Below are 20,557 nucleotides of genomic sequence, written 5' to 3' on the forward strand. Positions count from 1 at the left end.
CTGGCTGCTCGTGACTGGAATTCAGTGCTCACCTTAAGAGCATGTAAAGCCCTCCTTACTTCATCTATCATACTCTTTGGCAAGTACAGCAGAAGTTCTGGGCCACTCGTGTGTCTCCCCAGTAGGCTCCTGGGAGGCTCAATCCTGTGTCCAGAATTCCCAACTCAGTCTCTGAAGAGCAGAAGTTCCAAGACATCTCGCTCAATGGCTTTAAGCCAAGCAAAAGTATATCCCAAGCAAAAGTAATATAATTAAGACTTTTTAGGCAAAATTTTAGGGTAAAGATGAATTTTACATATTAATCTTATTTAAAAATAACCTTTTCTAATAAATAACTACTATATTCTCAAGTGACTACTCAACTCATGGCTACAAATCTTCAGAAGGTGAAGAGTAAGCAATCTAGTCATGAACTTGAGAGGGCTGCCTGTGGCCATATTTGATGAATGAGACCCGCAGCATAGGGTAGCTTCTATTTTTACTACTTAAATACAGGGGAGCCAATGTTTCTCAAGGTGTGACGTCTCACCCATAACAACCTTGGATTATCACCTGGGACTTTTTTAGACAATAAAAGGTCTGGTCCCATCCGTAGCTCTGCTGAAGCAGAATTCAGCGATGTGCACTGTGAGAAGCCTGCCTGGGGTTTTGGGACCAGGGTGATATTTGAGAATCTCATGTCTAGATCCAATAAGTTTTAAGTGTTTTCTACAGAAAGACAGATTCCTATGCCCTAATTATACACAAACTCAACTTCAGCTTGTTCTGCTTAAAGCTGTATAGTTTCACTGATTGCAAATTATAGATGCTTTCCGTATCCCCAGGTTCTGAAGTTTCAAATTCCACTAAAGAAGGAAATGATATCTCTACTGAACAGATTTGAAAGCTTTCCCTGATATCGTTATTCTCTAAGCCAAACAGTGCAACAATTCACATAGCCTTTGTGTTGTATTGTGTGGTAAAGTCATTGAGAGATGATGTAACCCATACAGAATGGCTGCTCAGGTTACGTAAGAGCACACCATTTTAAATGAGGACGCAAGCATCTGTGAATTTTGATACTCAAGGTGTCATGGTACCAATCCCATGTGGGTACTGTGACCACTGTACTTTCATGTGATGTAAATGAATGTTGTGTTGAAAATTACTCTGACACAATATCAGACACAGATAAAAATTTGGTCACAATAAGCCATTATTCAATGATTTTTAGAAGTGAAAAAATATACAAAGAAAGCATTGCTTTTCTGTTAGTCAACCTTGGGGTGGTTGTGAGGTCTAGAGGAGTATAAATTCTGTGAGGGCACACTGTTAGTAAATGGACAGACTCAATTCATATACATCATTTCCATCAACTTAAGAGAATTCTAATAGTTACCTTACAATTTTTATTTTCAACCTTAAATAGTGGGGTTACACATGGAAGGGATAATTATTTTTGAAAGAAAGTTCTATTAGCCTGAAAATGACAGCTTATTCTTTCCAGGGTAACATGGGGAATGCCTACAATCTTAGATATGTGTACATTAGTTGTACAGACAGGGCACCAGTGAGAGTATTCACCATGTAAAAGAAGTTCCCTCTGGAGTTGTTCCATAAGGAAACTAGCACTCATGCATACACATCTGCTGTCAGTGATATCCCAAGGGACCATGGGGACAAGGCCTTGGGGACAGTCTTACTCAGCTCAAACACCCAGCACTTACTTAGGTATGTGTAGATGAAATAATTTGTACAAATTTTCTTAATAATTTCTAGCTTCACTTCCATGCTATATAGGCAAACAGACACATCTCATGAAGGCCTTCCACCCATCCTGGGCAGTATTTTGTTTTCCAAAGAACTTAATTTATTCCTTCCCCAGAAACTTGAACTTTGTAGGTATCCAGCAAACAGTAATTGATGATAAAGATGTCTAACGGCTTTTGAATTTATTCAGGGGATGATGGCTCTATTTAAAGTCTTTATATATTTTCCATTCTTCAGAAAATTAAAAAGAAAGAAAAAAAACCTGCTTTCTTTTGCCAATTCTGAATTTAACATCTGCACAAAGTACAATGTGTGCCTGTTTGAAGAAAAATGTGTAGGCACACTGGTTTTCTTGACTGGGGAGCAGAACTGACAATATAGAGAATTATAGGTTTTAGAAGGAAATTTAACCTCGAGGCTTGAAGTTAATAGAAAACTACAATTGAAGAGGAGGAATGGGGGAGGGGAGAAAATGCCACTTAAATGCTATTATGGTAACTAACTTTGGTCACAACTTTCCCAACTATGGAGTAGAGACCAGTTTATGCAAAGATGTAGAAATGGTGTCATTTATTGTTGTTTCTCCAACGTAGATCACCTACCACAGTGACTACCCACGTCAATATAATTTGATAGTTGCCCTATCAAGTCATTGGGAGACTTTGGGAAATGTGCTTAATTTCCATTCATTAGCTTCTTTTAAAAAAATGGCTCATTAATATTTTCTTCTTCTTATCATTCTTTAATAGGTCTTGATTGTGTGTGGGATGCTATGTGTCTCCAAAGGCACTACAACTTCCCCCTAGGGAAGTCTTTGCTGATGAATCCTGTTTGTAAAATACCTGGAAATCCTCTGATTAAAAGCTAGCCCCATCGGAATAAAAGTGTCTGTATCAACATGCCATATGCGGAACCATATGTTAGCTATTAGGGTCTCATGTGATAGTGCAAATAGATCTCCAATGTATTAATATCTGCTATTTTTATACCAAGATACAGCACAGCCTAGTGGGTGTGCTAGGGTCACACTGTTGATGTTAAAATGCCGCGAAGTTCAATCTTCCTACAGATACTTGGTGAATTCTTAGGCTTTGGCTCTTTGCCATCATACAAAATGTGTAGAAGGAACAGATGCATGCTATAATGTCCTATACTTCCTCTTGTTAGCCACACTCATGTCTCTGATAGCCACACATGCTTTCAAAGTAGTATTTTCCATGATTTTCTCTTCCTTCTAGAGGGCACTATGGTATCTGAGGCATGGTTCACAGGTTTCCTGACCCCATGACTGAAGACCAAACGATGAGTTTTGCACCTATGCTTCGAGTTTGTGTTGGTTAGGGTAGAACTGCTTCTGACAGACAGAAAAGCAGGACCTAGAACCCCAGTGAGCACACACACACACACACACACACACACACACACACACGCACTCAACACTAGCTTTGGAAGTCTTGCCATCTTGCCAAGAAATTCTACACACCATTAGAGAGAACTGCATTAGAGCAAGGTTCATACAAGTAGCCACAGGCCTGGGGAAACCATTTTTTTTTCTCTGTGGTTCACTGCTCTAGTAAGGAGAGAAAATGGCAGCAGGTGTCATAAAGTGAAGGACCACTTCTCTTATACCTGAGTCAACTGTCTTGGAAAGTTCTTCCTCACCTGATTTACTACTTTCCAATTTGATAAGCAATCTGAAGACATTAGGAAGGGGATAGTTTCTCCTTTTTATGATACATTCACAAACCTGGCAAGGCCAGGTAAGGCAGTTTTCATATTTCGTTAAGTCATAAATAGTTGCTGAAGACTTACCCCATTCTCACTTTACATCCTTACTGGATATCAGGAATTGAAGCAGATGAAAGTCTTTGCCTGGGAAGAAGGCACCTTCAAACAGTGACAGGTAAACAGAAACATGAATGTGATACCTGCATAAACTGATAAACGATTAATAAAGAGCAACGGGATAGTTCTGATCAAGAAGGAGAGAGTGTGTGTATGAGAGAAGCTTTGGGTTTATATGGAGGATTGATTCGGCAAAGACCTGGTTGAAGGGAGACACTTGAACAAAGACTTGCAAGGATGCTAGGCAGACAGGGAAGGTGTGGAAAGAAGGGGTCCTAGGGTCTTGGAGAAACAACCATAGCCTGATAGGCTGGGAGCAAGTGAGAGGAAGTGCAACACAAATTGGTTCACAACTTGGTGAGTGAAAGGCCAATACGCTCATAGCCAAGTGTAGAGAAAAATTATAACAGGCAGCAAGTAGGAGAACATGTGAGCTATTTCTAAAACAGTGCTCTCATCCAACAACTGAATCGAAGGAACACTTTTCAAAGGGGGAATACACATATAGAGAATGGGTCCATTTTGTTTGTTTTTGTTTGTTTCTTTGTTTCAAGACAGAATTTCTCTCTGTAGACCTGGCTATAGTAGACCATGCTCGCCTTGAACTCAATGATCCACCTGCCTCTGCCTCTGCCTCTGCCTCCCTAAGTGTTCCCACTGAGCAGCAAGGATGGGTTCATTCTTGACCATTCTGTGTTAAGGAGTATAGTCCTAGTCACTGTTCTGTTACTGTGAAGAGATTTCATGACCAAAGCAGCTTTTGTAAAAGAAATCATTTCTCTGAGGACTTGCTTACATTTTCTGAGGTTTCATTTATTGTAATTATGGTAGGGAGCATTGGAGAATGCAGGCAGGAGCTGAAGCAGTATTTGAGAGCTTCCTCCTGATCCATAGGCAGAAAAGAGAAACTGTAAGTTTGGTGTGGGCTTTTGAAACCTCAGAGTCCACCCCAGTAATACACTTCCCCCTAAAAGGCCACACCTCTAAATCTAATTCTTTCAAATAGCTCCACTTCCTGGTGACTGAAGCATTCAAATACATGAGCCTCTGGGGGCCATTCTTATTCAAATAACCACAGATGCTTTTTTTGAGTGTGCCCAGTTTAAGATCCTGATTTTTTTTTTCAAAGGAAAGGTTGTAGACACATCCAGCTGTACGCTCAGCACACGGTGGAGAGCATAGCTTGTTTTAAAAGATTACATAGTAACAACAATGCCTCTGAGCATGCTAAGCTTTCACCATTAAGTTTTACTTTAAAAATAAAGAAAAGGACACTGCAAAAGTGTATTAATCCAGTAGTCTGTCCTTAAACATGCCAGTCTTCTCTCAGTAGCCTACAGGCCAACAGAGAAGAGTGAGCTCAGGGAACCCTGAGGGGCTCCACCACCGAGTCCTTTCTATCAGAGAATGTGAGCAAAGACTTTGTGTGACCTGGCCCCCATTTTCAAGCTAACTGTCTTCCAAGCTGAGAACAGACTTTGGAAATGAGAGCTGGAACAACAATGCACATTGGGAGATTGTTGCTGTAGACTTGGAGAGAAAGAGGAGGGAGGCTGGTTTAAGAGTGGGGGTAAGAAAAGATGGATTCGAACTTCTATTGCTCCTTTCGGTCTATCCCATCTTTGTAGGAACCATTATCTGATACTGAAGAAATACGGATTTAAAGATAAGTAAGCCACAGCTCTATGTAGTGCAAGAACAGCTCTCAGGTGGACCTCATCCTTTTTCGACTTAAAGAAATGAAATATATGTCAAGCACAAGTAATAATTGCTCCCTGGGGAGAATATAACATTTTTCTCTTAATCCCTTGGGATGTGCATTCGAACCTCCTAGCTGATTTATGGCACCACACTAGGTGCTAAGGTATGAGGAGGTAGGGATCTCTATAACAAAGGGTTGTTACAAAATACTTAAGGTTGGGTAAATTATTTTTTTTAAGAAAATTGTATATTTCGCCCATAGATTGAAAGCCTGTGGTTCAAAGTTGAACATTTCCATCTATTTGTACTCCGGCTGTAGCCTTCACAATGGCCCAGTGCTTATGAAAGAGATCATATGGGGAGACTAGGTCTTGTAGAAACTGAGGGGAAGCCTCAAGAATACATTATCCCTTCTGCCATATCCCACAGCCCTAGCGCTCTCCAGGCAGCTCCATCTCTTGAGAGAGTGCACGGCGTCATCCCCACACTGGGGATCCCCATTTGTGAGCCTTTGGGGGATGCAGAAGCTGTACACCAACTGTTCAGCAGGGAGCATAGGTCGCGAGGGTCTACACGGGCAAGAGAAAAGCTGTGCTTTGTAGTAATCTGACCTGCATCAAAACAGCTCTAAAGGGACTCTGCTAGATCAGAGTAGTTCGCTAATTTACACGAGCTCCACTTCTCTATCTGTAAAAGTGGAGAGTAGGAATATTGTAAGGTTCACTGGACCATGTGATAGCCAAGCACAGAGGTGATAAAAAGGAGGCACCAGCAGGCAGCAGCTGCCAGGAACCACAGCTGCAGAGCACTCAGGTGAACGCCTCTTTATCTTTCCTGAAAGACAGGCGTGAGGTTTCCCATTAATACGAATCAGCCAACTTGGAGATTTCTCACTAAAAGATCAAGAAGCTGGTGACGCCCTCAGAACCAAAAAAACGGTAACTTTGGAATTAGCGCCCCTCCCACCCCCTCTCCATTTCTTCAGTCCTCACTCCTCCCTGTCTTTCCATGGTAGATTCTCTCATTGATCATCTGGTGAGATATTGAATACAAGCTGGGCACCAGGTTTGAACCAAGGCGGGAGGAAATGAAAGAAACATGACAGTGACGTGACGTAGGTATTCCGAGCCTGCTGCGAAGGGTGTCTTGGAGAGCAGGTATAATATGAGCATGATCCGGGCTTGGGTAAGCGGAGTGCCATCAGTGTTCATTTCCAGTCTTGGCGGTTGTGTCGTAGTCGGGAAGAGAATATTTATTTATTTATTTATTTATTTATTTATTTATTTATTTATTTATTTATTTATTTTTGTATGAAACTTACACCAACATGTCCAGAGCTGATGGAGTAATAAGGCGATGGTTATGTCTGCAGTTCACTCTCTAGTGTTTCAGACTGAAAACAAAAAACCTCCCTCCTGTCCTTCTTGCTGCTTAAAATTATTGCAATACAAAAAAGGCCTTTTTTAAAAAAATAAAATATCAATATTTATACTAAGGTAAAGACATGCTATGCCAATGTATAAAGTTATTATAAAAACAATTTTAAAACTGTAGCATTGGACCCACGTGGTTCAAGTGACAAGTTTGAGGCCTTTGTGGTTTTTTTTTTATTAATTCAGAGAATTCATAGGAGGCAGTGGTTTTGCCCCCAGCTTAAATTTTAAAGTATAACTTTGTATATTTTGTCTCCCTAGAATTTAACCATCATGTTTAGATCATAAATATTAGCTGTCTTTCCGGGGAGGCAAGAACAGATTGATCTTGGGAACCTTTGCAATGATTCTTTGTCAGCTGTGGCAGCCCTACAAAGTACTGTGGTCATAGCGACTTCTTGAGGTAGTCCATACATTTAATAGTCTATATAGAGTATTTTCAAACTGAATAGATGGTAGACAGCAATCAGCACATGCTAGCTGTTGCCCACGTAGCTATATAATTAAACAAATCATAAACATTATCATAGCAGTGTCAGTGACAATCTTTAGGACTATTTCTCTCTTATGTAGTCTAATTTCATTTCCAAATGCGTGTTTCTAGACCATTTTTGAAATGTGTGAAATGAATATATAGATGAGAAAACAAAATTCAGGCAAGACTAATCTCCTTACACGGAAGACAGAACTAACCTAGGACCCCGTTGGTAAAGGGCCTGCTGTGCAAGCTTAGGAATCAAATTTGGTTCTTCTGCAAAACTGCTGGAGGCAGTTCTGTGTGCCTGTTACTCCATGTAAGGAACGTTGGCTTGGTGGCCAGCCAATCCAGATGAATGAGAGAGCTTGTCTCAATCAATGACTCATGTGGGTAGGTGGGGACTGGAAAGATGGTGCAGTGGTAAGAGCACTGGCTGCACAAGCATGAGGTTCTGAGTTCAAATCTCCAACAACTGTGCAAAGAGCTGGACATGGCCACACAGGCTATACAGGGTCAGAGACAGGAGAATCACTGGAGTTGACTGACTAACAGTCTAACTGCAGATTCAAGGAGAAACAGTACGTCATGGGACTAAGACAGAGAGTGATATAGCAAGACACATGCATCCTCTTCTGGCTCCAACCACCTTGTGGGTACACCTATCTCCGTACATGTGCAAATGTACCACACATCACACACCCCACATACCAAATCAATGTGGAGACGAGATTTCAAAATACACCCAGAATTATTGTTTAACCTCTGCGCTCTCTCTCTCTCTCTCTCTCTCTCTCTCTCTCTCTCTCTCTCTCTCTCTCTCTCTCCAAAAAAGAGTGTCAACATTTAGTAAGAAGTAACAGGAAAACATACCATATATATTACTCAACTATTATCAGTTACTTTCATCAATAATAATGCGATAAGTTCTCCTGACTTCTAGCTACTTACAAGAACTTATTTGTTTCTCAGGGGTCTGCAGACAGTAAGTTGATTACCTGATCAACTAGATCGGCTAAATCAACCAGATCAGCTAGGATCGGCTAGATGATAGCATTTTGAGATATGAATTCCTTAATCTTGGCCTCACTCTGCTCTGGGTTGAAGGCTGTTCTACCTCCTTCTTGTCCTCCTTCAACCACAGCTGCAAAAGCATCTCCTTCCCATGCCAGACAGTGGGAGCATAAGACAAGACATGAATCCAGCTCTGGAGCACATTAAAGTACAGCTCCCATCTTATGCACTCGTATTTTATTGTCCACCTCAAGCAGCTAAGTCCAGCATCAGTGGAGTGAGTTTCCTACTCACAGACAGAGGACACTGCCATATAGTTATCCTGTTACAGAGGACTGAAGACTTAGGACCAAGAAGTTAGTCTGTGAACTGCTGCATCTGAATCAATTTGCTTGTGTCTAAAAGTCGGGAGACCTGTGTAAGAAACGGTAACAGTGTGCCAGCGAGCAGTACACGTCAGACTGCTTGCTCAGTAGTAGCCAAGGGCTTCATCCTCATTGATTTCCCTTTCTATTCCCATTTCTATAAACAGCCTGTGGAAAGAACTAAAAATACAGAAGTAACACCTTCTGACCATAATGTTGGGATTCTGCCTTGCAATCTCCCTCAATAGAGAATTAAACACGCACAGAATTCCTGTCACAGCCCAGCGAGGACAGTCCCCTTCTTCTAGTATGAATTCATTCTGCAGGCGGGCCCCTTTGTTTTATTCATATAAACCCTGTGAAATGTATTCGTGCAAATAGCACATGCTTAATAAATATGGTTGAAGAGATAGATGGTTAGAAATAATACTAGAGACGCAGGAAGAGGACGGCAGAAAAATTCTCTCTGGTTGTTCTGCTTCTTAAGTAAAATGTCACATCACACACTGCATAAAAGCCATGAAAGTGTATTATCTCAAGTGAATATATGATCCTAAATGTGCAGTAACTGGGAAATTTTAGCTACCTGGAAACTAGATCTGTGTGGCTTTTTTTTTTAAGCCAACAAATTAGCCGGCGCTTCCCTGTAGGTAGGCATTGTTTCGCATTTATTGTAACCCTTTTAAAATCCCTTCTAGAAACCACAAGTTTATATGCCCTACCCCACTTAACTTTTTATCGTTTACATGTTTCCTGTGAAGATAGACAGATGGAGCTGTTCCTTATCGAACACGTATTGGTAACCGAGTAATATAAGTCGGCGTGGTGTCTTCCTCTCCCCCCACCTCCACCCCACACATGCACCGGCAGAGGTCCACTCTTTCAGTAAGAACCCACTCATTGGAAGCATTTAAAATGGATGGAAAGATAGAACGCAGCCAGAATGTCCTAAAAGACAGTGAGGTGCATGCTAATCTAATTGCCCGAGATTGCAAGTTGGGCTTTGAGAGCAAGTCTTCTGCATTGGCGCCCCCTGCTGGATGTGAGGGTGAATTGTCTTTGAAATTGAAAATGTACCTTTTCAACTGAGGGCATGCTACTCAAATGGCAAACCAGGTCTTCTTCTAGAATACTTTTCTTCCATGATAAACATGCCAAGCCATTCCTAAGCTAGCTTCCCAAGAGTAGAAATACTCAAGTAGAAAATTACAGCTGAGACTCACAAATAGGGAGGGAAAACGTGCCCCTGGGATGTCTGTTAGGGAGTGTTAGGACCTGCACGGGAAGGCAGAGAAAATCCTGGATGGTCTGCTGGGTAAACCCCTGTGTGAGAGCGAGAGAGCGCTGCATCTGGGCCTCTGAATGTGAATTTCTTTTTAACTGCCAGAAACAGTTCCTTGCATTCCCAAGATGTCTTTCTTTCTCTGTCTGTATTCTCCAGTTAAGGACCCTCTCTGTCTCTGTCGTAGTCACACTAGAAGGGACATGGGAACCAGACTAATTTTAAAGGCAGCCTGACACCTACAGACTTCAGACCTATTATGAAATCTCCTTTGTGAAGTCTGCCTGTTGGGAGGGAGCTGGCAGATCTTCTCCGGCTTGACACAGTCCGTTTGGTAGGGAGGAAAGGGAGGGATAATTGGCTAAGTTTTTGGCACATGCTCTCGAACCAGCTTGGCCTTATTAAGGGAACAGGAACAACCATGATGAGTCTTTCCTCCCAAGAGCAAAACCCAGTGCTGTCATCCTCATGAAGATTCTCAGCGGCAGGTGCTGTGTGGTGCTGTTATATATGCCACTTACTGCAGTGGAGATAAAAGCACACTGAGAAGTCACTGGCTTCTCGTATTCAAAATTGGGCTGCGTCCCCTGGGAGCTGAACAAACTGAGTAGATTCTGCACATACTCGGGAATTCACTGACTGCAGTCTTGGCCACAGTGGAAGCTGTCCAATGGGTTGTTTTTCAGAGTCTCTTGGTCAGCAATCTTCCTGCTCTGTGACATTGGCTACGGAAGTCATTCTGTGTTCTACAGGCATCTGGGATGGACTAGAAGATACCACACTGCCTCCCTCCTGGATCTTGCTTCCACAGAGCCTGATTCCATGGCCTTCTCTGTCTAGGGGAGTCTAGTGTGAGCTGCATTCCAATCATGGATGCAGGGAGGATGCAGGGAGTCCCAAGGGAGGAAACAGAAACTGTCATTCTGAGGCAGCTCAGAAGACTCAAGACATCATTTCTGCCCTGTCCCCTTGGCCAAACAAGTGACAAGACATACTGTGTTCACACAGAAGGGAGATAGCCTGCTCCTGGACAGAAGGCCTTATGGTCATTTCTACTTCAGATTGCTAACTTCTTATTTTCAGTTTTCTGTATATAACTACTTCTTATATGTCGTTCCTGTGCCTTTAGATAAAATAGTAATCTCTCTTTCCCTTTTCACAAAACTGTTTTTGGAGATCTCCCCAAAATTAATTACAAGCAGGCCTTAACTTGCCCTTGGGAGTATATTTTCACTGCCCATGAATTCACAAATTTTAAGACAAAAAATAATTAGCTGCAAGTAGCCAGCCTCCATTGCATCTGCCCATTTAGTTATTTTTTTCAGAGTCATACAGTTGATCAGCATAATGAATTCAGGACAAAAATGTATGCATTGATATGTTAGACCACCATATACAAGATAAATGAAAATAAAAAATCAAAAGCACATATCTAACAAAAACATAAAAGGCATAGAAAATCAGCCAAGCTCCTTACACTGAGAATGTTACTTGATTCAAAGCCGAAAAGAAGATTGGAAGTAAACCGTGTTTGGCATCTTTGAAAATGGCCGGCAAAGGGAGAAACACTTCCAGCACCAGAGTGAATATTGTTTACTTCAGCATTGTTTTTACCTCGAGCAAATCCTGGGAGAAGAGACGAGTACAAATGCACCTATTTATGTGGGGGGCCTCTTCTATTTCATGCTTCCGATTCATCTCTCCGCTGTGCTTTTGGGGAGTCACGGTACATTGCTTGCAATTAATTTCAGTGTCGCATATTAGCCATAAAGAGATATTTCAAAAATTGACTTGATTTTTTTTTCTCCCCCTGTAGTTTTGTTGAAAGATGAAAGTGGTCCAGAGGAAAAGCAAACTGCGGAAGGAATGGAGGGGCAGAGCCAAGAAGCAGGTGGGCTCAGGGTTCTTTTGAGGAGTCTCCTAGGCCTCATCCACAGAGGTGAACAACAACTTTACTCACTGTTATTGCTTGAAAAATGCTTGTGCCTTTTCAAAACCTGATTAACCCAGTGTTCCTTCCTCTCTCCAGTTCCATTAACTCGTAAGTTGACTGTGCTCCCATATAAAACGGTACAGTCTTATTACCTATTCCATTTCCTTCTTGGAATAACAGATTGCCTAGTAATGCACTAAGGACTGCAGGCCAAGATCGGAAGCACAGCATCAGAACTTGGATGACATAGAGCAGGTCAAAAATGAACAGACTGAGTTAGAGAAAGAAAACAAAAATGAAATTATGACGACTTGAAGAAAATGAAGAAAAGGCTTTCTCTCCATACTAAAGGAGGTGTTTTAACTCTTTCGAACTTAATTTCGAAGAGCCACGAGTCTGGCTCTCTGCATGTTGTAGATAGTGCCAGACAGCCAGACCAGCATCTCACTCCCAACCGCTATAAGATAAAGAACCTTCCTAACATCACCCCTATTAAGAGAAGTCATTGTGCCTATTGATTATATTGGGTTACAGATTCTACACTGTAGATTATAAATTAAGCATTTTAAATAACCGCTGTTATGGTTCAAAAGGGACTGAAATCATTTTTGAGTTATCGCCACCCTCCTTACCCCATTTCTGTCCTTCGGAATGTTGTCCTTTGAGAGCATGATAGCCAGAACCATAGGGTTTCCAGCCTTACCACCAAAATAAAATCATCCCCTTTCCCTTCAATCTCCAAGTTATTTTCCTTATTCTATTGTGCCCTGTGGGGGGATCATGTTTTTAAAGAGTGAGCTCTGACTCCTGTGCCCCACTACATCCTAGTCAATATGCTGAGCTCTCAGAATTAAACCAGGCAACTCCTTAGAAGATGAAGTTGAAGAAGGCTAATCAGAAGATGCACTGAAGCAAGCCAGGAAGGACCGAGTGTGCCTGTTGCTAGGTTGTCAGCTGGTCCTTTCCTCTGAACAGAATGAATTTTTGGTACTCTAAACTGTTCTTGTATGATGGCCCCTACCCACTACCCACACACGGTTGCACTGTGTTGAAGGTGGGGCTCACATGAAAAACTGTCACTGTTTAGGGATGATATGTATTAGTCAGCTGCTGGCTGAGGAGGACCTGGTCTGACTCTTGAAGTTTTATGGCTTGAATTCATTTAGTCTTCTGTTCTAAGCTGTCTTTATTAACATTGTTTTTCTCCTATCACTGTACACACACACACACACACACACATTCACATAATGCACATATACATGCACACGTATACACACATATATGCATGCACATGCACACAAACATACACACATACAGGCATACATACAGGAACACACGTGCACACACATTCATGTGCACACATACACATTACACACGTGTGCGCACACACACCAGTGCCCCAGTGCCTATGTTTATCATTCATCCTTTCCCCCTATATCAGTTAGGTTGTGGTAGTTTCTTTTTGGTTTTGTGACCACTTTCTGAGAGGTCAGAGAAGAAGAGTATAAACCTTCTCTACCTATTGGATATGAGAGCATTACCATTCAAGATGGCTCTCTCCTAGGTGGTTTTTGTGACATCTCAACTGTCTTCCTCAGTGCTTCATCCAAGACAGTGTGCTGACTGGTGGGAGACTATCGGCAGGGTCCATTTAGAATTGTGAACACTGCTGATCTGCTCATTTTTCCTCTTCACAGCCTCCTCTGATTAAGGCAACAGAACAAACAAAGACATGGTTTTAGTTGTTAAAGCCCCTTGACCTGCCACTAGTTTCCAAAATAAAAATAGCTTGCTTTCCTTCAACATAGTTCCCAGTGCCAATGTTGATTGCATAACTCTGCAGGTCTCTTCCGCATAATGGAAAAATGCGGTCTCAAAATAGCATAATTTATTTACAGGTTCTGACAGCTGTCACCATCAAATCAAATGCAATTGCATATAGTATTTATCAAAAAATCAATAATAAATATATATCGAAGGTTGACTGCCTCCCCAGCACTGTGTGTGCATTGCAAACATTGCATTTAATTCCTAAAACAACATCCACTGTTCCTTGAAGCTTATAGTCTGATGGGGGAATACCAACAATAAACAAATCAAAAGGATACAATTATCAGACAGTTCAAGTAGCTTGCCGAGTAAAGAGGTGAAATTGTGGTAACCCTCAGAGGGCAACTCTAAGGAGGACTCAATGGGGAAGTGTTGCTTGAGATGGTGTCTGAATACTGATGTGGTGAAAACCCCTTCTAGACAGAGGGAACAGAGAATAAATTAACTTTAGGATGGGGATGGGGAGAGGGGTGTGACTGGAGCAGAGTGAGCTCAGTAGAGTGTGAGACAAGTAAGAAATCATAGGCCCAGATTGTGGGCAACATGTGCTTTAACTGAGAATTTATTGGAACATTTTAACCATTGGAATAAATGATCTATGTATTAATGAGTTTGTTTTTCCCAGGGGGTAAAAATGGGTCATAAAGGTAGAGTTAGGAGATGACTTCAGGCACCATGACAGAGGGTTCCGGAAATAGAGACCAAAAGACTGAAATGTGGCACATTCTCGAAATAAGAAGCAACAGGGTACAGAAGTTGGAAGGCTGGGTGGGCGGGGCACATGGGGAAAGAGGAATCCCATGCAGGTCATAGGAGTCTAGCTTCAGTGTCTCGGGGGCAACAGTATCACTTAACTGCTCCATGGAAATCATTTTGTTGAAAAAGTTAATCGTTTAGCTTTTGCATCAACAATTTGAAAATATGTGCAGACAGCCATAAGGGATGTCACATTAGATAAACACGTTCATATTAGGGAGAGGTGAACACTAAAGACCAGGATTAGGGGACACTGTGATATAAGGGATATTTAAAGCCTGGGACTGAAAGGAGAGTCAGTGAGAAGAATATGTAATTGTCAAAGGCAAAGGAGCTGGGACGTCATGACATCTACATCCCTGTCAAGCAAGGCAGAGGCAGCTGCTACAGTGATATGTCTTTAAAAGATCAGGGATGGGGCTAGAAAATGCTACTGAGAAGTCAAGTCAGATGGACAGGAAGAAAGGAAATTGTAAGTGATGCTGCCTGAGAGGGAGACTGAGGCAGGAAGATGTCAAGTTCAAGACCTTTTGGGGTTGTCTCGAACTTGATGGCAAAGAAAAGAGGCCAGCACCTTAGAAGAGAGAGTTAGGAAGACTACTAGAAAACCACACGTGGCTTATGCAGGGTTTCGGGAATGAAGGCGCAGAAGGCAGAGACAATGATTTTTTTCAGGCAGTTTTGCTCTGAAGGGAGATGAAAATCGGAACATGCGGTGACTTAAGGGAAGGTTAATGGTCGGTGCCTTTTGTTTAAGTCAAAGGTAGTTGATGCCTAAGGAAAGAGAGTGATCCGCCTCCCCTCCCTGTCTACCTTCCGCAGATGCTATTCTGTGTTCCAATAGAGGTGCAACCTGAAAGTAACAACCATAGGTAAAGGACAGATGAAATGCTAGAAAGTAGGAAAGTGTCCTTGAATTGGGTATTTTATCTCTAAATCTGTGACTGAATAACTCTAAGAAAAATATGTATATTGTTTTACCAGTTGGGAGATGACTTTAATACTTCCCTATATCCTAATTTACAGTTTTAATGCTAGTAGATAATTATCTAACACTTTGGAGGCCAAACATGAATCAGATCCCCATGGTTCTGGTGAGACCAGTAAGAGAGATGAGCTCTGAATGGGCTTAATTGGTACTGTGAGGTGGACAGTCTTCCCTATCCGTGGTGTCCATTCTATAACTGGGTGACATGATATCCCTGCATATCTCTGGGTGCCTATTTTGAGTGGTCCCCTTCTCCTGGACTACACTGCTGACAGCCACAGAACCACTGTCCAGCTGGACAGCCCAGTGGATTGGCAGCCCATAGAAGTGCTGAGCTAAGCAAAAGCAAACTCTAAAAATCACACAATCGAGGCACTTTGTAGAAACTCGCATGGGTATACATTACCACCCACCACAAATCCAAAACAGTATTCCATTCTTTGAGAACTGTGGAGGAAGCAAAATGCTACTGGTATTGTTGGCATACTACAGCCAACAAACATGTGTTCCCCAGAATGCATTTTGTATTTCATTGGCCTCTGTCTTATGTGAAGATTTATGCTTCATTTTTTATATATAAAAAAATGCATTACAACCCTCTGTCCCTGTAAGACCATTTGGTGTGTGAAGGATATAAACACCTTCGCAGGCCAGTGGAGAGGCAGATGTAGGGAAGGAAAAGCCACAGCCTGAAGGTACTAAGCCTGAGGCCTTTCTTTCTGTTTTATAGATGGTGTCAACACCACCCCAGTGCCCAGCCCTGCTTCTGAAGACAAAGCTGAAGTCCATAAAGATGAAGGTATGAGTCCACATCTAAATATCACAGGTCTTTAAAAGTAAACAGTGTGAGGTTTGTTTATATGGGCAACGGATGCAGCAAAAGTCTCTATTTTGAACCCACTCTGCTCCACGCCCTACTGAGCCTCTGCAGAATTTCTATAGACATTTACATTTGTTCCTCTAAAAATAATGTTCATGAATATAAGAGCAGGCACAGAGGAAAAAAGATGTTTATCTGAAACTCAAGACTTTGTCGATTCTGCTGTTTGTAACTATTCATAGACAGAAGTTTGAAAGAGTGGTGTGGAGGACCACCTACCCGAGGCCCATGGCTTAAGGGGGAAATGTTTGAAAGGCACCCATAAAAACCAACCTGAGGCATTTCTATGGACTCTTACTAAGAGAAAGCCCACGTAAACCAAGAAGAAACTAATACCAATTAGGAGAAATTTTGACTGCTGTAAAGATAAGTGCCACAAAACAGAGGTGCAAATGCTTTCAAACATAATAAAGGAAAATAAAAGGAGGTCCTCCTCTCCTCTCCCTTCTGATTGGTGGGTAACTCTTCCCATAAGAAATAATGTTTGATATCTGCCATTAGTACCTACTAAAGCCAGACTAGACTATTATATTTGAACAAATGGGTGTCTTGTAAGCCATATCATCGACTTGGAACTTAAGTATGTACTTTGAATCCATTTCTTCAATCCAATCTGATTTGAAAACAGGCACACAGTGCTACGAAGACTTGCTATTCTTTGAATCTGCCAAAGAATCAAAATAGTCTCGAAATTTTAATACTCCTTTAATGGCATATATAATTCCATGTCCCATTGCCTGGCGAGTCTCTGTTTTAAGACATGTAGTTGAGGGCAGTTGATAAGAATATAAAATGCTGGGGGCTGGAGAGATGGCTCAGTGGTTAAGAGCACTGACTGCTCTTCCAGAGGTCCTGAGTTCAATTCCCAGTAACAACATGGTGGCTCACAGCCATCTATAATGCGATCTGATGCCCTCTTCTGGTTTCTGAAGGCAGCTACAGTGTACTTATATATAATAAATAAATAAAATCTTTAAAAAAAAAGAATATAAAATACTGGGTTATATTCTTGGGGCTTAATCCTAGTTCTGCTACAGTTACTTAGCTAACTTTTGACAGATAATTCAAGAAGTGAACAAATGATTGCCGAGGAAATACTTGGTGAATTTGTACTTCAGTCTTTCCTTCTGTAATGAGGAGAAGAGTAATGTCTATCTTCAGGCTAGGAGCATGAAACAGGGGGCCAAAGCACTCTCTGTGGAAGCATGAGGAGCTGAGTTCAGATTCCAAGCACCTAAGCCACAGGCCTGTAAGAACAGAACTCAGGAGTCTGAGGCCAAAAGATTAAAAGTTCAAGGCAGCATCAGCTACACTTCAAATTTGAGGCCAATCTGGGCTAGATGAAACTCTGTCTCAAAAACTAGAAATAATGAAAAACAAAACAAAACAAAACAAAACAAAACAAAACCCTCTAAGTCTAATGACCTATATACAGACACGCCTGTAATCCCAAGACTGAGATTTAGGACAACAGATCACTTGCTGCCAGCCAAGGTGAGCTCCAGATTCATTGAGAGACCCTGTCTCTAGAAAATAATCCAGAGAATGATAAAAGAGAATGCTCAATGACATCCTCTGGTCTCCTCCATATACCTGTGCAAATACATATCACACAGATACACAGACACACACAAACACACACACACACACACACTCAATAGATAATATCAAGCTCACAAAATATCACAACACAGATCAGTTTCCTTGCTGTTTCTCTGGCCCTTATATAAATCAGACTTTCCAGAAGACAGACCAAGATAGATAATTAGGAAGTGACTTGTTTATCAGAAAGAGAGCTTGAGAAATCAATGCCTTTAATAGAAACGGGAAGGAAATGAAATGGCTGAGGGGAAGCGCCAGTGCACTGATCCCAGATGACATTATGAAGATGAACCATAATGGGCAAGAGGACCCAGCCATAGATTCTGGTGCTGGCTATCCTGGGAAGGGATGTGTGTGGTCTTGAGTAAAGCAGTTCCTTTCTATCGGGTAAATGTAGAACCCAGAAATGGATGGCATGTGCAGGTCCCTGGGAAAATAACTGTTTCTTCCCAGAGGAGATCTGACTGGACCAACATAATGTCCAGGATACTGCTGTCATCTTGAATGGTCCCCTTTCTTGTTTATTGCTAACTTTCAAAGGACACTTTCCTTTATCCTACATAGGCATGTATTCAGATATCTCTTATTTCAAAAATACTTGACATATCTAAAAATATAATTCATATCAGAGTTCCTGAGAAACTTAGTCATTTTACAGAGAAATAGACTGATTGTGTAACAGAAAGGATGATACTTTTTTAAGCAAAAAGAAGGAGAAGAAGAAGAAGAAGAAGAAGAAGAAGAAGAAGAAGAAGAAGAAGAAGAAGAAGAAGAAGAAGAAGAAGACAAACAAACAAAAACCAGAAAAACCAAAAAAGATGCCTCAAGCATTAAGCGTCTCATAAAATGGAAAAGCATTATGAGGTTGAACGGCAGAGAGTAAGAAGTAAGAATGAGGAACGATCTAATTTGAATGCTTCAAGCTGAGATTTCGTGCTGTTGAGTTGTTTAGCCGGGAGACATCACACCTTCATAAAACACGCTGCTTGTGATATTCTTGATGCTTTTAGGATCTCACACCGTTAATTGCTCATGCAAGGATCAATTATTTTTCAAAATACTTTTAGGAATTTTTTTTCTTAAAATAAGACTTTTAATGGTGCTAACTCCATCAAAGAATTGTCATGTATCAGACCCAACCGCCTGGTCAGGTGGGCACTCCTGAGGCTGCAGAACGGAAGAGACCACCAACACTGCTCACCCTTGCCCACATCCCTGGCCCAAGAGGAAACTGTATAAGGCCTCTGGGCTCACGTGGGGGAGGGCCCAGGAGCGGCAGGACCCCTGACTGAGACACCTCCGGAACCTGAAAGAAACAGACCGACCGGATAAACAGTTCTCTGCACCCAAATCCCGTGGGAGGGAGAGCTAAACCTTCAGAGAGGCAGACAAGCCTGGGAAACCAGAAGAGACTGCTCCCTGCACACACATCTCGGACGCCAGAGGAAAAAGCCAAAGACCATCTGGAACCCTGGTGCACTGAAGCTCCCGGAAGGGGTGGCACAGGTCTTCCTGGTTGCTGCCGCTGCAGAGAGCCCGTGGGCAGCACCCCACGAGCGAACTTGAGCCTCAGGACCACAGGTAAGACCAAATTTTCTGCTGCAAGAAAGCTGCCTGGTGAACTCAAGACACAGGCCCACAGGAACAGCTGAAGACCTGTAGAGAGGAAAAACTACACGCCCGAAAGCAGAACACTCTGTCCCCATAACTGACTGAAAGAGAGGAAAACAGGTCTACAGCACTCCTGACACACAGGCTTATAGGACAGTCTAGCCACTGTCAGAAATAGCAGAACAAAGTAACACTAGAGATAATCGGATGGCGAGAGGCAAGCGCAGGAACCCAAGCAACAGAAACCAAGACTACATGGCACCATCGGAGCCCAATTCTCCCATCAAAACAAACATGGAATATCCAAACACACCAGAAAAGCAAGATCTAGTTTCAAAATCATTTTTGATCATGATGCTGGAGGACTTCAAGAAAGACGTGAAGAACTCCCTTAGAGAACAAGTAGAAGCCTACAGAGAGGAATCGCAAAAATGCCTGAAAGAATTCCAGGAAAACATAAATAAACAAGCAGAAGCCCATAGAGAGGAGACACAAAAATCCCTGAAAGAATTCCAGGAAAACACAATCAAACAGTTGAAGGAATTGAGGATGGAAATAGAAGCAATCAAGAAAGAACACAGGGAAGCAGCCCTGGATATAGAAAACCAAAAGAAGAGACAAGTAGCTGTAGATACAAGCTTCACCAACAGAATACAAGAGATGGAAGAGAGAATCTCAGGAGCAGAAGATTCCATAGAGATCATTGACTCAACTGTCAAGGATAATGTAAAGCGGAAAAAGGTACTGGTCCAAAACATACAGGAAATCCAGGACTCAATGAGAAGATCAAACCTAAGGATAATAGGTATAGAAGAGAGTGAAGACTCCCAGCTCAAAGGACCAGTAAATATCTTCAACAAAATCATAGAAGAAAACTTCCCTAACCTAAAAAAAGAGATACCCATAGACATACAAGAAGCCTACAGAACTCCAAATAGATTGGACCAGAAAAGAAACACCTCCCGTCACATAATTGTCAAAACACCAAACGCACAAAATAAAGAAAGAATATTAAAAGCAGTAAGGGAAAAAGGTCAAGTAACATATAAAGGGAGACCTATCAGAATCACACCAGACTTCTTGCCAGAAACTA

General features: G+C 41.8%; 1 protein-coding gene across 7 annotated transcripts in view; it reads left to right on the plus strand.

Moving 5' to 3' along the window:
- Macrod2 (mono-ADP ribosylhydrolase 2) overlaps positions 1-20,557 on the plus strand; it is a 2,017,257-nt gene that overhangs the window by 1,852,653 nt on the left and 144,047 nt on the right. For 5 of the 7 annotated variants that reach the window (XM_039106853.2, XM_039106857.2, XM_039106858.2 and 2 more), the window contains 2 exons: positions 11,681-11,803; positions 16,102-16,170. In XM_039106853.2, the coding sequence (XP_038962781.1) occupies positions 11,681-11,803; positions 16,102-16,170 (192 nt within the window). The remainder of the gene's footprint in view (positions 1-11,680; positions 11,804-16,101; positions 16,171-20,557) is intronic. The other 2 variants (XM_039106855.2, XM_039106856.2) reach the window with 1 other exon arrangement.

This window comes from Rattus norvegicus, chromosome 3 (genome assembly GCF_036323735.1).
Source record: "Rattus norvegicus strain BN/NHsdMcwi chromosome 3, GRCr8, whole genome shotgun sequence".
Classification (NCBI taxonomy): Eukaryota; Metazoa; Chordata; class Mammalia; order Rodentia; family Muridae; genus Rattus; species Rattus norvegicus.